The sequence below is a fragment of the Aquarana catesbeiana genome, linkage group LG08 (assembly GCF_042186555.1).
Source record: "Aquarana catesbeiana isolate 2022-GZ linkage group LG08, ASM4218655v1, whole genome shotgun sequence".
NCBI lineage: Eukaryota > Metazoa > Chordata > Amphibia > Anura > Ranidae > Aquarana > Aquarana catesbeiana.
The window spans coordinates 51,896,292-51,913,750 of NC_133331.1; the positions used below are offsets into that span (position 1 = coordinate 51,896,292).

The 17,459-nt window shown below is 43.5% G+C and overlaps 1 protein-coding gene across 2 annotated transcripts in view; it reads right to left on the minus strand.

Moving 5' to 3' along the window:
* The window catches only part of LOC141105749 (FHF complex subunit HOOK interacting protein 2A), a 93,615-nt gene that overhangs the window by 21,730 nt on the left and 54,426 nt on the right, over nt 1-17,459 (minus strand). The window contains exons 1-3 of one of the 2 annotated variants that reach the window (XM_073595829.1): nt 15,094-15,302; nt 11,204-11,282; nt 345-514 (exon numbers count right to left, since the gene is read on the minus strand). In XM_073595829.1, coding sequence (XP_073451930.1) covers nt 345-514; nt 11,204-11,282; nt 15,094-15,138 — 294 coding nt within the window. In that variant the 5' untranslated portion in view covers nt 15,139-15,302. Of the gene's footprint in view, nt 1-344; nt 515-11,203; nt 11,283-15,093; nt 15,303-17,459 lie in introns of those variants that run through there. The other variant, XM_073595830.1, reaches the window with a different exon arrangement.

The following is a 17,459-nucleotide window of genomic DNA, read 5'->3' on the forward strand; positions in this document are numbered from 1 at the left end:
TCAAACAAACCCTGAAAGCCTGAAGAAGGGTCAAAAACTTTGTTCACTCATTTCCTGTCTGATGAGAAGCAGAGAGAGAAAATCCCCAGTGGGGACAGAGAGAAAATAAAGCTAAAAGGGGTTTTGGTCTTCCCCTCGGTGTGTCTGTAGTGAGTTACTTGCAATAGCCTGCATCACACCAGGGCGCAGCAAACCAAAGTCATACTGCAGTTCGTTGTCAGCAGGTCACCAAAGGGAACCTGTGCTGCACATTTTCTGTTATCTCACAAAAATAAGCTGTATATCTATAGGTCTGCTATGCATAGAGCAGACTGCATGGGTAGAATATTCTGAATCAAACTCACGTCAGCTTTCCCCAGCGTGTAGAGGGTCTCCAGGACTTTGTGATGTAATAAATACTCCATGCATGGCCCGGTCTCCCCTGATTCCCGCTCATTCTCCTCCTGCACCAGAATGTCCAGCATTTGCTCCAGGTGAGAGGGGATGTTGGTGTCCGTCACCGGGGCCTTGTCATCTGTGTCACAAAACAAAGAGTCTCAGAACATAACATCTGCTACATTAATAGTCCTACCTGCACTTACAGCAGTTGTGCGGGGTGTCTAAATATACCTGTGCAGGCCAATATAAACCAAACTCTAACCCAGTGGACTCTATGGGGTTGATTTACTTGCAAATAGACTATGCACTTTGCAAGTGCAGCTGCTTCAGACATAGGTAATCAAGGTAAAGTTTCACTTTGCAAAGAATACCCAATCACAGGCAAGTAAAAAAATAAATAAAATAGCAATATTGCTTGCACATGTTTGGATAGTGGATGTCAGCAAAACTTTTCCTAATTTACTAAGCTCCTTGCAGAGTGCACAGTCTTTTTATCTTTAGTAAATCCACCCCTATGTTTATCCCTCTTGGGTCAACCACCCACCCCAGCCCTCTCCCCTTCTCTGCTTGTATTGAGGGCTGTGGCTGTTACTTAGCTATGCCAAAACGGAGCATTGAAGAGGGAGGGCAGAAAGCAGCAATTTTACTTTAAAGAAAAGGGTATGAAAGGCATTTCCTAGAAAAAAATCATAACATGCAGGTGTGATATAGAACATTTGGGCCAGACCAGGCCTTGCTCATCTGCCCTTCCTTATCTACTCCAAAGGCTGCTGTGCACGGGGCTTACAGTAAGCTAATAACAGCAGATTCAGATACCTATTTAATCTGTATATATAAATACATTTCATGATTTTAATAACATAAATGTATTGGAGGTGTTTCTTTCTCAGCTAAATTCAATTGTTTGGTTGGGGTTCAGCTTTTTAGTGGATCTGTCAATCAACAGATTGATAGCATTAGTAAATGGATAGGAAAGTATATCATATATTAGGGCCAGTTCACATCATAGAAACGCAGTCCGGATGCGTTCCAGGTGCTTTTCTGCATGCGCGTTTTTGAAGCATTCCGGTGCATTTTTGATGCGTATTAGATGCAGTCCAGTGCTTTTTACCCCCCCTCTTTTCTTAACCTTAAATAAGGATAAGTGTGTTGCAGTGCGTTTTTGGTGCATTTAGGTGCATTCTTGATGCGTTTTACAGCGTTCCAGTACAGTCCAGTGCAGGAAAAATGCAGCATGTTCTACTTTTTTTTTTCTGGAACTGCAAAGTACTGAAACTGCAAGCACTGGTGTGAACTATGCAATTGAAAACCATATACCCTACTTTCCATGCATTTTTGATGCATAAAAAAATGCACTGGACTGCATGTGGTGTGAACTGGCACTTTTTTTTTTTTTTAACATTTCTTTAATTACTTCCTGTCTTTCCAGGCCTAGGCAAATGATGCCATACATCCCAGGAGTAGGGGAGCTAAAGGCAGGTGGATGCCAGGAAGTAAATTCTACAATAATCATTTGCCCTTACTCAAGATAGCCAAGGCCAGAAATGCTAGGGGGGTGTTTTGCAAAGTGATTTCTCAACAAAATAAAACAGAGACATGGATGGGGGGGCATTTGCTTTGAATATTAACCACTTGCACCCCCTTCCTGCCAGGCCAATTTTCATCTTTCAATTGCGCTGACATGCAATGCTGAACCCAAACAAAATTATAATTTTTTTTTTTTTTTTTTGACACAGATAGAGCTTTATTTTACTGGTATTTCATCCCCACTGGGCTTATTTTTTGCTAAACATATGAAAAAAAAAAAAAATTGTAAAAAAAAAAAAAGTTCTTAGTTTCTGTTATAAAATAAGTAATTTTTCTTCTTCACTGATGTGCGCTGATGAGGCTGAACCGATAGGCACTGGTGGGCATTGTTGGGGCTGCACTGATTATCGGGACACTGCTGATCAGTGCTCTGATTATCAGTGTGGATGTCCCGGTTATCAGCTCTCCTCACACGCTGTCAGTGTGAGGAGAGGCATGCCGATAACCAGCAAATACTGCATACACTGTTATCAGCTGTAAATGGACACAGCTGGTCACATGGTAAAGTGCTCTGTGATTGGCTCATTACCCCGATCTGAGATCAGCTTTGTCCAAAGGACAGGGCGATCACAGATCTGTGCCGATGAAATAAATAGCATTTTTGGTTTGTGCTGCCCAGAGAAAGTGTAGTCCCACTTTAAAATGATCTTCACCCTAGGAACAAAAAAATAAATAATACTGTAGCTGCTTACTTTTAATAAAAGGACACTTACCTGTCCAAGGATTCAGCACCATCCTCACTAGTCTTCAGGTCTCTGGCGCTGGCATCTTTAGTGTGGGAAGCCACACTGCACTTTGTGAAAGGTCCTGCAGTCTTCTGGGACCTGTGACATGTCCCAAGAGGCTGTGGGCAGGAGGTCCACTCGGATTGCCTAGAGCAGGCATGTCCAAAGTCCGGCCCGTGTTCTGGTTTCGAACGGTAATTTGGACATGTATATCTTTTGTGGCCCCCAACGTATCTCCCAGAACCGCAGCCACAAAAGATATATTCTGGCTGCCTCAGAGGGGACAGGAAGGGGGCAGAATGAGTGCCGTACATACAGGAGTATTTCCTGTTTACGTGGCGGCCTCTGTAATAGGAAGTCCGGTCTCCTGCACCGCCATTGGATGACTGTTCTGTCCATCAAAGGAGGCGAGACTTTGTATTAACCACTTAACAACCGGCCCATAGCCGAATGACGGCTGCAGGGCGGTTGCTTAACTCTGGGAGGACGTACTATGACGTCCTCCCGGAATTCCCCTCTCGCGCGCACCCGAGCACATCCGTGACCGCCGGGTCCTCTGGCATCACGGATCCCGGTAAATGGCCGCTGATCGCGGCCGTTTACCATGTGATCGCGCCGTCAAATGACGGCGCGATCACATGTAAACAGACCAGCGTCATCTGATGACGCCGGTTCCTCTCCTCCCCTCCTGTGTACCGATCGGTACACTGTGGAGGAGAGGGAGATGGATGGATGGCTGCAGCGCTGTGGGCTGGATGTGTAGTGCCCACAGCGCTGCACAGAGACATCCAGCCATCCATCCATCCATGCTCAGCCATCCCTTCTGCTGTGCAATACTCTGCAATACCCCCACAATACTCTGCAATACCCCCACAATACTCTGCAATACCCCTACAATACTCTGCAATACCCCTACAATACTCTGCAATACCCCTACAATACTCTGCAATACCCCTACAATACTCCGCAATACCCCGCCATACCCAGCCATGCTGAGCCATGCTCGGCTGTACTCGGCCTCTGTATGTGGCCAGGCTGTGGAAGTCTCACACATGTGGTATCGCCGTACTCAGGAGGAGTAGGAGAATCTATTTTGGGTTGTCATTTTTGCTATGTACATGCTATGTGTTAGAAATATTGTATAAATGGACAACTTTGTGTTAAAAAAAAAAAAAAATGCGTTTTAAACCACTTCCCGCCCGCCGGCCGTCATACAACGTCCTTGACTTTGTGCGGGGATATCTGAATGATGCCAGGAACTACAGGCATCATTCAGATATCAGCTTTTTCAGCCGGCGATTCCCTACACCATAAGAATGATCATAGCGGCTGTTCCACTGCTTGATCGTTCTTACGGGAGGCGAGAGGGGATGTCCCCCCCTCCCGCGCTTCTACCGACTCACAGCTACGATCGAAGCCAGGATCGTTTTTTTTTTTTTTTTTTTTTAATCTCAGGCTTCCCAGCCTAGAGGTGAGATGTGGGGTCTTATTGACTCTCACTGTAAAGAGGACCTGTCATGCCATATTCCTATTACAAGGATGTTTACATTCCTTGTAATAGGAATAAAAGTGGTCAAAATTTTTTTTTTGGGAAAAAAGCATCAAACTAAAATAAAGTAAAATGAACAATAAAAAAAAAAAAAAAAAATTTTAAAGCGCCCCTATCCCTGTGTGCTCGCGTGCAGAAGCGAACGCATACGTAAGTCCCGCCCACATATGAAAACGGTGTTCAAACCACACATGTGAGGTATCGCTGCGATCGGTAGAGCGAGAGCAATAATTAGACCTCCTCTGTAACTCAAAACATGTAACCAGTAAAAAATTTTAAAGCGTCGCCTATGGGGATTTTTTAGTAGCAAAGTTTGGCGCCATTCCACAAGCGCATGCAATTTTGAAGGGTGACATCTTGGGTATCTATTTACTCCGCGTAACTTCATCTTTCACATTATGCAAAAACATTGGGCTAACTTTACTGTTTTGGTTTTTGTAAAGCACAAAACAGTTTTTTTTCCAAAAAAAAACGCGTTAAAAAAATTGCTGCGCAAATACCATGCGAGATAAAAAGTTGCAACGACCGCCATTGTATTCTCTAGGGTCTTTGCTAAAAAAACATATATAATGTTTTGGGGTTCTATGTAATTTTCTAGCTAATAAATGATGATTTTTACATGTAGGAGAGAAATGTCAGAATTGGCCTGGGTGCTCCAGAACGCCTGAAGGTGCTCCCCTGCATGTTGGGCCTCTATATGTGGCCACGCTGTGTAAAAGTCTCACACATGTGGTATCGCCGTACTCGGGAGTAATAGCAGAATGTGTTTTGGGGTGTAATTTGTGGTATGCATATGCAGTCTGTGAGAAATACCCTGCTAATATGACAATTTTGTGGAAAAAAAAAAAAAAAAAAAAAGTAAAAAAAAAAAACCTTGATTTTCCAAAGAATTGTGGGAAAAAATGACAACTTCAAAAAAACTCACCATGCGTCTTTCTAAATACCTTGGAATGTCTTCTTTCCAAAAAGGGGTCATTTGGGGGGTATTTGTACTTTTCTGGCATGTTAGGGTCTCAAGAAATGAGATAGGCCGTCAGTACTTCAGGTGTGATCAATTTTCAGATATTCACACCATAGCTTTTGGACTCTATAACTTTCAAAAAGACCAAATAATATCCACAAATTTGGGTTATTTTTACCAAAGATATGTAGCGGTATAAATTTTGGCCAAAATATATGAAGAAAAATTACTAAATTTGCAAAATATTATAACAGAAATGAAGAAAAATGTATTTTTTTTTTACAGATTTTTCGGTCTTTTTTCTTTTACGGCACAAAAAATAAAGAACCCAGCGGTGATTAAATACCACCAAAAGAAAGCTCTATTTGTGTGAAAAAAAGGACAAAAATTTCATATAGATACAGTGTTGCATGACTGAGTAATTGTCATTCAAAATGTGAGAGCACCAAAAGCTGAAAATTGGTCTGGTTAGGAAGGGGGTTTAATTGCCCAGTTGTCAAGTGGTTAAAGAGGCCGCCGAGAAAAATAGAATTTTTCCTACAGCTTACTTGTGAAATCCTTTTCTTGGGAATACATCACGGGATAACCCCTCCCATATAGGAAGTACCTCAGTTTTGTAGCAAATGAATATCCCAATGAAGAGGGGAGGGACATCTGTGTCCGGTGATGTACTCCAAGAAAAGGATTTTACAGGTAAGCTGTAGGAAAAATCCTATTGTCTTTAGAGCCCTTGCACACTGGGGCGGGGGGTGGCGTCGGCGGTAAAACGCCGCTATTATTAGCGGCGTTTTACCGTCGGTATGCGGCCGCTAGCGGGGCGGTTTTACCCCCCGCTAGCGGCCGAGAAAGGGTTAAATACCACCGCAAAGCGCCTCTGCAGAGGCGCTTTGCCGGCGGTATAGCCACGCCGTCCCATTGATTTCAATGGGCAGGAGCGGTATACACACCGCTCCTTCACCGCTCCGAAGATGCTGCTGGCAGGACTTTTTTTACCGTCCTGCCAGCGCATCGCTCACACTGGAATGAAAGCAGTGGCACTTTCGGGGCGGTTTGCAGGCGCTATTATTAGCGCAATAGCGCCTGCAAACCGCCCCAGTGTGCAAGGGCTCTTATCGTAAATCACGCTGTAGGAAAAATCCTATTTTCTTTAGCGTAAATCACGGGACACAGAGCAGCTATAGTAATTACTATCTGGGACGTCCCAAAGCAATGCCCCTGAAGGGAGGGAGACACACAATGCAGACCGCCATCAGACGTGAGGATCAAGATTGCTGCTTACAGCCCACTGCGCCCAAACGCAGCATCCTCCTGCCGCCGTTACATCCATTTGATAAAATTTAGTAAATGTATGCGCTGATGACCAAGTTGCGGCCTTGAAAATCTGAGCCATAGAGGCTTGATGACGCACTGCTCATGAGGCACTCACTCCCCTGGTAGAGTGAACTCTCACCTAAAAGGGTGGGACTCTTCTTTTCAACCCATAAGCCTGAATTATAACTTGGCGAATCCACTGCAAAATAGTCGATTTTGATGCTGCCTGCCCCTTCCTGGGCCCTTCTGGCAGCACAAAGAGTCGGTCTTCCGCATCTGAGCTGTCATTTTCAGATAGACTGACAGCTCTCACCACATCGAGAAAATGCAACAATCTGTCTTCCGCAGAATGAGGGTTCTGGAAAAAAAGGAAGGCAGAGTGACATCTTGGTTCAGGTGAAAACTGGACACTACGTTAGGCAGAAACACCATCTTGTCCTGATGAATAATCAAATATGGCACTTTATAAGAAAAAGCTGCCAAGTCTGACACTCTTCTTGCAAAGGTCACTGCGACCAAAAAAACCCATTTCCTTGTCAAAAGGATCAGAGGAATATGCAAAATAGGCTCAAAAGGCCGTCGCTGCAAAGCAGCCAAGACTAGATTTAAATCCCAGGGACACAAGGGCGGCCTAACTGGTGGCGTTATATGAACTACCCCTTGTAAAAAGGCCCAATCCCAAGGAATACGAAGCAATTCGTCTTTGAAAAAAAAACAGTTAAGGCCGAGATCTGACCCTTGATTGTACTCAAGATTGAGATCTAGAATGGGTCTCACATCTCCAATCGGTTTTGGAACCGTGAAAAGATTTTAATAGAAACCCACAAACCACTCTTCTGTCGGTACTTCTACAATTACACCTTGTGACCTCAAACGGTCTAGTGCCTGGAATAAAGATTTTTTAACAGGTCCTTGGGAACATTTGATTTTAGAAATCAAGGTGGTGGAAACTCCCAGAACTCTAGTTTGTAGACTAGAGATACAGTGGAATCGACCCATCTGTCCTGGATCCCCTTTCTCCAGGCCTCTGAAAACTGCAGAAGCCTTCCCCCCCACCCGAATGAGTGGGGGCGCCCCTTCATGAGGGGGCCTTAGGACCTTGTTTGGCAGGCCTCTGAACCCAGGGCTTTTTCTGTGCCTGTCCTTGCCCTTGAGGCTTACCTCTTGAACCAGACGGCGGAGGCCGTCGAAATTGCCTGGAGGTTGAGGTACCTGGTGCCAGAGAAGTAGAAACCTTAAATAAAGGACCCTTATTTTTTCTTTTAACAGGTAAAAGTGCACTCTTACCACCTGAAATGTTTTGGATATACTTATCCAAATAGTCTCCGAACAAATGCTGCCCATGAAAGGGAAAACCTGCCAACAGCATTTTGCAAGAGTGCAAAGCGTGACACTTGCTGAATAGAATCCTTAAGAGCATCAACTGCAAAGCATAAGGCCCTCGGCAGGTCTGCCAACTCTTGAGCAGCTTCCCCTTTAGCAGGAACACTCTAAATGATTCGTTTAAACCGGTCCTTCAAGGACTGACATTCCTATAGCTGCTACTGCAGGTTGTGCTGCTGAGCCAGCTATGGAAAAGGAAGCTCTAAGTAAAGATTTCAGCTTTTTATCTGCCGGATCTTTAAAAACCTGGGCATTGTCTACCGGACAGGTTATGCTTTTATTCACAAAGGAAATAGCAGCATCAACTGCTGGCATACTCCATCTTTTTGTGAATTTTTCCTTCATCGGACACAAAAGTGAAAATCTTTTAGGAGGGATAAAAACTCTATCCGGGTGATCCCAGTCTGCATATACTAACTGCTCCAGCAGCGGGGGCAAAGGGAAAGCATGAGAACTCTGCAGAGGCCGCAAAGAATCTAAAAAGAGGAAAAGGAGGCTTCAGAAACCTCTACTGGGGGCAATTTAAGACCAACTCCGTTAGGAATTGTACTAACACTCTTTAGGATTGAGAAGCGGAAAAAGGCTCCTCAGAGATTGATTCCTATTTTGCCTTCCAAAACAGCTAATGCTGATGTCAAATTGTCCTTAGTGACGTATGTTGAGGCTGAAGCATTGGAAGTAGCCACTATGCCTGACAGCCGTAATGGCTCAAATTGGCCAGTCGCCTCTGAGGGGAGGACAGCACTACGGAAGCATGACTAGGATCCTCAGACGCCGACAGCGGTACCCGTGTGCCCCTTCCTGCTGTGTTCCACACATCCTTCTTTTAGGAAGACATTGCTTTAAGCAAAAAAATTTGAGGTATTCACAATATATATGTACCCAATCCACTGCTGAGCTGTAGTCCAGCTATATTGCTGCTATCACAGCTCAGCCTAATAACCAGCAGCCGCGTCTTTAAATGCCTGTATCCATACCCTCACAGTGTGTATGTGCCCCTAGCAGCAGCTTGCTCTGTGTCCATCCAGCAGCCACTGAACTTTCACCCGAAAGAATCTTTATACCCACCGAGCTGCGCCTGTGCCATGTGCTACGTGCACGTCAGCCGCGTTCTAGGCCATGCCCCCCGCATTCTCTGCTCCTCTGCAACCCTTATTAGAGCTTGCTCCCTCGCACGTGCACATCAGATGAAGCAGCCGCTCGCACCAGGAGCAAATTTGTGCGGGGCGAGAGGATGACATGGCAGTAGAGGAGCAGTGTCAGCCGAGATGGACACCGCGATGCTGCCCGCCTCCCCAAACGGGGAGCCGCAGGGGAGCCTAAAGAAAAAAAAAGCATTCCTTAATGCCAGAGAACACTCAGGTATGTGAATAACATCCCACTACCCTCTAGTGGTGAAATACAGGCAAGACATAGGGCTACTAAAAAACCTTTACAGTGAACCATGTGTGTTCCTTTTTGGCCTTTCTTTTTTCAAACTTACCACTCCCGCCGCAGGATATTGCTGAAATATCTCCGCCAGATCCAATCTTCATCCATCACAGCGGGTCAGGTCTCTAGTGGACCATCAAGGACAGGGTCCCCCTTGAACTTTGGGGTCCACACCCTTGGACCTGTACAGCACCCTGACGGGACAGGCTTTGGCTTCTTTGTCTGTCCAAGGGTCCGGATCCCAAGGTTCAGTGCCCAAAGAGGTGCATTACAGGCAAAACCTCATTTCTTCCTCGAGGCTCGGGAACCATTTATCTTGGCCTTCTTTGCCACATCGAATGGATCCAAATGCATAGCCCCTTGATCCTGACAGGACCTTCCACTGGGACCAATAATAGCATAGAGCACTAATCCACCGTGACCATCACCTTGAAGACACTGGCGAAAAAACGGAGGTACTTTCTGTATGGGAGGGGTTATATAGAGGGGGACTTCCTGTCTTTTGGGTGTGCCAGTGTCCATTCATCTATAGGTGGCTTCTAACCCAGATAGTAATTACTATAGCTTCTGTGTCCCGTGATGTACAATAAAGAAGCAGTTTCTCCTGAATGTAATCTGTTGGCGCCCGTCCCGCACCCCCCCCCCCCCTCCCTGTCTCCTCTGAGGCTGCAGATGGGCATGGATCAGGCTGCACTGATGGCAATGGTGGGGCTGCTGCATTCATGGCAGTGGTGGGGCTGTTGCATTCTTGGCAGTGGTGGGGCTGAAGATGGGCACTGATAGGCACTTACCCTTATTTTGCTTCACAGTTCTAGATTTAAAATTAGTTTTTTCCTGAAACTCCCCTCTTAAAGTGAAGGTGCGTGTTATACGCCGATAAATATGGTATATCCAAATAACACTCCCGGGCTCATCTCTTCACAACACACAGCCACAAATGCAGGAGAATTCTTGTTGGGCAGGGTATTAGTGCTTGGACAAACACACTTAGACCAAATTTTAATTAGGTACTCCTTGCCCCCCCCCCCCCATAAAAATGTTCCAAAAAATTAAGGGGGGGGGGGGTCGGAGGCAGAAAAACAGAAATTCTTCTTTTGAGTGAAGTTCCTTTAAAGTGAAGGGAATGAGTCACATGCGCCCCCATATCTAGAAGTAATGGATATTTTTTTATTTTCCAACAGCTGAACAAAGGGATGAGGGAGCAAGGAAGTATGTGTTGCTGGTGGGGCTGCTATTAAAGGGAAACTGTTGCTTTGGCCTGGATGAACCAATAACAGTTTAGGCATTTATTACAAAAGAAAATTATAATCCTGTTATCTACAGTATTTAAGAAAATCATTAAATACATTTTTGCACTGGACTACATGAGTACCTAAATCAGTCTTTATAGTAGCCTCTTGTAAGCCCCTGCACAGCAGCACTCACACTAGGAGTAAGAGGGACAGCACCAGCAGCCAATCAGGGCTCTGCTACTGTAGGAAGGAGCCCAATAACAACATCTTCAGTGTTTTGATAATACTTTATTGTCCAATCCCATTATGGGTATGTCCTAAACAAGACTGTATTGCTAATCTGCAGTGTAGTACATAGGAAGTCCAGGGCCCAGCTATGCTGCCTGGCAGGGGTGTCTGAACTGCAGGACTGGCTGAACAGAGATACTTTCAGAGATAAATTACTTTTCATATAACTATTTCAGTGGTACATTTAGTTGCCTGAATGGAGTTCAGCTTTAATGCCAGAAAAAAAGATTTTAGACTCTATGTTATGCAGATGTAGCGAGACAGCAGGTTGTAACAAACCCTCATCCTAGTCTCCCTGCGGAGCACATAGACTGCACAGACAATGAGGAGACAGACAGATCCTCCCCCCACCTCTTACCGGATGTCTCTATGTAGTAATGAGTGATGGCTTTCCAGTGATACACAAAGTCCTCCTGCAGCGGCAGCGATGGGGCGAGCTGAGAGAGAAAACACACACAGGTGAGCGAACACTCTAATGTCGCATCACAGTGTCACATTATTTTTACACAGTTTATACATCTCTGACATATTCCGCGGTGCTGTACAGAAAAAACTGAACCAAACACACCAGTCTTTGCATCAGAGGATCTTGCACGCTAATACCGCCCCCCACCATACACCTTAGTCACACACTATTATTTATATCCATGAAATGAGGATGGACATGTGAACTCGCCAGCTGGCAGATTGCACTCAGCATTCCCTATGGTATAAACTGTTCCTGTGTCCAACCCCACCCCCATGTGCTTTCTGCAAGGAACCCCCAAGTGACTGAAATATGTCAGTGTGAGGCCAGGTACAAACAGATATTTTGTAATCTTATAAAAACACAGTCAGAGTCATGTTCTGTATTGACAGAGGTTTTGTCTTATTCTCGCAGTCCCCAGAGTGCCCTTAAACTCCAGCCTGGGAATGCTGAACATAGCCTTATGGGAGAGGGCTGTGGCCTCCATTTAGGGTGAAGTGACAGGGTCACTTCCAGCCCCCCCTCAAGTCACCTTAAACAGTGTTAATGTCATCCTCTTTGTCATGTGACAGTGCTGAAGACTGGCAACTGCCCATTGAGACCTGAGCACTGCATGATGGGAAGTCACATGATCTCCCATACCTGCTGCGCATCCACAGAATGGTGAAGGGAGTGCGAGGAAAAGGGAGCATAGGTGGGTGGGATGTGTGCTAGTAGGAAACAATGTCACTTTGCTCTGACGGGTTCTTTCATGTCATTGGAGCTTGTAATTACTTGTAAAAGCATTACGCATTACTCAGTAATGAATAAGCACATGCATCTGTGTGAAACGCGTCTACCATGATACATTTGCTACTGTCCTCTGGTGTGCAACAATTGTTTTTATGGAACAAGATTAAAAGGACTTCCTTTGCTACTTTGGTGTGCAGCCATTCCTTCTTTTCACTAATATTTTTTTTTTTTTACACACTAGGCTGATTTCTCCTCACTTCCTGTCCTGTAGACACAACAGGAAGCGAGAGCAAATCTCTCTATAGTGAGGGGATATCCCCACAGGAAGACATCCCCTCTAATTCTTTTCTGGTGAACTGAAACATTTTGGATTTTCTAAAATGTTCTGCCTCAGTAACACCAAGACAAATAGGAGTGATGACAGACAGAAAGCACTTCAAACCCCTCCACACCACTCCATTGAAAACAAACAAACATTTTTACAAAAATGGCCAAGGACACATTTAAACATAATGTTAGCCCCGGTTCACACAGGGGCGGCACGACTTGCAGGTCACCTCACCGAGGCGACCTGCACACGACTGCCACGGCGACTTGCAAAACGACTTCTGTATAGAAGTCTATGCAAGTCGCCGCCAAAGTAGTACAGGAACCTTTTTCTAAGTCGGAGCGACTTGCATCGCTCCTATTAGAACGGTTCCATTGTACAGAACGGGAGGCGACTTGTCAGGCGGCTAGGTCACCTGACAAGTCGCCCCCGTGTGAACCGGCACTGACTCTCAGCACATCAGCTGTGAGGAGTTCTCTTTATAAACAAACGGCATTCCCCAGGCACAGGGATCTGGTTCTATGTATAGTAATGGAGTGTGGGGTACCTACAATCATCCACAGCAGCACCCTGGGAATATTGGAATTATACTGGGGAAGGGGGAGTCTGTATTTGTAGACGATATATCAAATTAAGGCTTTTTACTAGTCATTTAAATTGACTTGATTTAAATCAAATCCACCCTGGGGGTGTATATATATTATTGGGGGTATAGAGGTATAATATGGGAGGGGGGGGCGCATATATAATATTGGGGGTATAGAGGTATAATATGGGGTATATAGGTATAATATGGGGTGCATATTTAATATTGGGGGTATAATATTGGGTGTATAGATGTATAATATGGGGTGTATATATAATATTGGGGGTATAGAGGTATAATATGGGGTGTATATATAATATTGGGGGTATAGAGGTATAATATTGGGTGTATATATAATATTGGGGGTATAATATGGAGTGTATATATAATATTGGGGGTATAGAGGTATAATATTGGGTGTATATATAATATTGGGGGTTAGAGATATAATATGGGGGGGGGGCATAGAGAATATTGGGGGTATAGAGGTAAAATATGAGTTTTATATATAATATTGGGGTATAAAATGGGGTGTATATATAATATTGGGGGTATAGAGGTATAATATGGGGTGTATATATAATATTGGGGGTATAGAGGTATACTATGGGGTGTATATATAATATTGGGTGTATAATATGGAGTGTATATATAATATTGGGGGTATAGAGGTATAATATGGAGTGTATATATAATATTGTGGGTATAATATGGAGTGTATATATAATATTGGGGGTTAGAGGTATAATATGGGGGGGGGGGCATAGAGAATATTGGGGGTATAGAGGTAAAATATGAGTTTTATATATAATATTGGGGTATAATATGGGGTGTATATATAATATTGGGGGTATAGAGGTATACTATGGGGTGTATATATAATATTGGGGGTATAATATGGAGTGTATATAGGTATAATATGGAGTGTATATATAATATTGGGGGTATAATATGGAGTGTATATATAATATTGGGGGTATAGAGGTATAATATTGGGTGTATATATAATATTGGGAGTATAGAGGGGCATACATAATATTGGGGGTATTGAGGTCAAATATATGAGTTTTATATATGAGTTTTATATATAATATTGGGGTATAATATGGGATGTATATATAATATTGGGGGTATAGAGGTATAATATGAGGTGTATATATAATATTGGGGTATAATATGGAGTGTATATATAATATTGGGGGTATAGAGGTATAATATTGGGGTATAATATGGGGTGTATATATAATATTGGGTGTATAGAGGTATAATATGGGGTGTATATATAATATTGGGGGTATAGAGGTATAATATGGGGTGTATATATAATATTGGGGGTATAGAGGTATAATATGGGGTGTATATATAATATTGGGGGTATAGAGGTATAATATGGGATGTATATATAATATTGGGGGTATAGAGGTATAATATGAGGTGTATATATAATATTGGGGTATAATATGGAGTGTATATATAATATTGGGGGTATAGAGGTATAATATTGGGGTATAATATGGGGTGTATATATAATATTGGGGGTATAGAGGTATAATATTGGGGTATAATATGGGGTGTATATATAATATTGGGGGTACAGAGGTATAATATGGGGTGTATAATATTGGGGGTATAGAGGTAAAATATATGAGTTTTATATATAATATTGGGGTATATGGGGTGTATATATAATATTGGGGATATAATTGGTGTATGAAAATGTACATATCATCATATTTGGGGGGTGATGTCTATATTGGGGGTACAATGTGTATATACAGTGCTGTGTATGAGATAGATATATAAACACACACAGGTAATACAGAGAGAGATACATGCACACACACAGAGCTCTGTAGGAGATATAGATATATATACACATTGTGTATAGATGGTAATGATTATACACAGTGTGGGGGAGGGGAGCCCCCTGTATATACACACACCTGGGATGGGGGGTATTATCTATATACAGTATATACACGGATCTCTCCCCCCCGGTCGGTGTACACATATCACACGGAGGTCGGTGCGCTCAGTTCCGGCCACATCATCACTGCGGCCTGCGCTCCTCCCGGATCCCCGGACTATAGTACGCAGTGCACCGCCTCCCCCCTTCCGTTTCCCGGCCTCACTCACCGCCTCCACCGCCTGCTGCAGGATGGAAGAGATTCGAGAGAACATCTTCCGCTTCTGCTGCGCCAACCGATCCGACACCGGCCGCCTCCCCGCCAGCCTGACACACCGACCGGAGCGATACCGACACCTCACACCGACCGGAGCGGAACCGACACCGACCGTCTGTCCGCCATACAACACACACAGCGCTCCTAGCGGACAGCTCCGTACACTGCACTACGACAGACACACAGCGCCCCTGGCGGACAGTTCCGTACACTGCACTACGACAGACACACAGCGCCCCTGCTGGAGGTAAATGTGCAGATAGACTGCACTCTTACACACACAATATATATATATATATATATATATATATATTTTTTTTTTTTTTCAATGAGCACTGCGCTTATGACACCAAAAATAAGTGAAATATGTGCTGCTACTTAAAATAGTAATATATCAATCATCAGGTGAAAAAAAAAAAATCAATAAATGCAAGAACATTTATATAACATTTCCACAGTAGCGCTCAAATAATATTATTGGACCAAAATTCTAATAATATCCTAAAGTATGTGAATGTCCATAAATAAATCGTGAAAATATGTTGCAATTCCACACGTATAAAAAGCAGTCCTTTTTGAATAGTGCAGAAAATTATATGTGAATAAACACCGAAATCCTCCACCCGTGATAAACGGGAGATCAACCCCTTTAAGAAACACGCTCACCAGGTGCTGTTGCCATTCACTCTCGTGTTTGGCTAAATAAGCTCAAAGTATATTGGAGAGTCTCCTGCAAACGCCACACTTCATTCAGTTAACTGGCTATAAACTCCACATATAGGGAATAAAATAGAGGCCGAAGCCTCCAATAGTGTAAAATCACTTAGTATAATAACCAATGTGTTTAAAATATATATTGCACGTACATCAATTCGAATTAAGATCAGCTTTTTGTCACATGGTACAAGCCAGGAGGCTCTGGGCTGCATTCTCACCACTCCACTCGCTGGACGTCAGTTTGACATAACAGACTAAGCGCACAGTTGCTGTGTAGCCACGAACTGACACGTTTCGTCACTACCAACTTCATCACAGGGGGTGGTGACACAGCACGACAACCATGCTCAAATGTCCTCCTCCTTCCTGATTAGCCAATAGGTGCTCTTCCCAGCTTCAATTAGCATCAGAGCACATATGTTACTAAGAATAAATTACTACTACTAAATTGCACTATTGATCCCAGAGTCTCCTCGTACGATCTGTCGGCGTGGTCAGCTGCTAAGTGAAAACACCCTTCAGACATGCCGCAGCTTCATCCATGTGTGCAATTAATCCCATCATAACTAAATACAGATTAAATGGGGGAAATACCCCCTTACACCTGATGCATCTGATGATTAAAATCATAATGCAATGCAAACAGCATTAAGCTGACCCATTATACAGTGAGTGTTAGAAAATCACAAATACATGTCAGCGTCACTACTAAAGAGATAACATCCCTTCAAGACTTGGATGCTTCCTCCATATGTGCAATTAACCCCGTACTCGTGGGATACTAATTGCCTAACCACACTGAGCTATATTTAATAGGTCCCAACACCAATGTTTTTTCTTTTTAAAAATAGGAGCGATACTAGTGATTTTACAGAGATATCAGAATTACTTATAACTAAACCAATAATGGAATAGTTATCAATAATATCATTCAAATAACCATAAAAAATAAAATTAGAAATATAGATATTGGAACCTTCACAACCACAAATTATGTATTAAATATAAATAATCAATAATTACTAATGAAGCAATTCCGGTCTAGATCAATATTTAACCCATCAGGACTCATTGTCTGCGATAGGTTAATCCATTTTATTTCTCTCTTGGATAGATCTCTCACCCTATTTGATCCCCTCCAAGATGCAAAAACCCTTGCTACATCCCAAAACGTGGAAGGATCTCTGGCGTGATACTCTCTATAATGTTCAGAGACACTATGATATCTAAATCTCTTTAGGATATTGTTTACATGTTCCCCAATCCTTTTTAGGGTGCACTTAGTCCGTCCTATGTACATGAGCCCACAAGGGCAGACTAACGCATAGACATCATGACTAGTGTCGCAAAAGTCAGTGATCTCATAATCATGGCCTCTATGAAATGCCTTTTCACATTATGTCCAAGCGTGGTGACCTGCTTTACATTTACCCCAAGAAATTTTTGAATCCCTTCCGACCAGGCCAAAAAGTTGGTCTGGTGGGGGGGTCAAGTATCTATTTTACCACACTGTCACCAAAACTGGTGTCTATGCACTGGGGGTCCTAGTAGATGATAGGCTCAGCAATGGCATGCAATGCCAAGCTGTTGCTAACAAAGCAA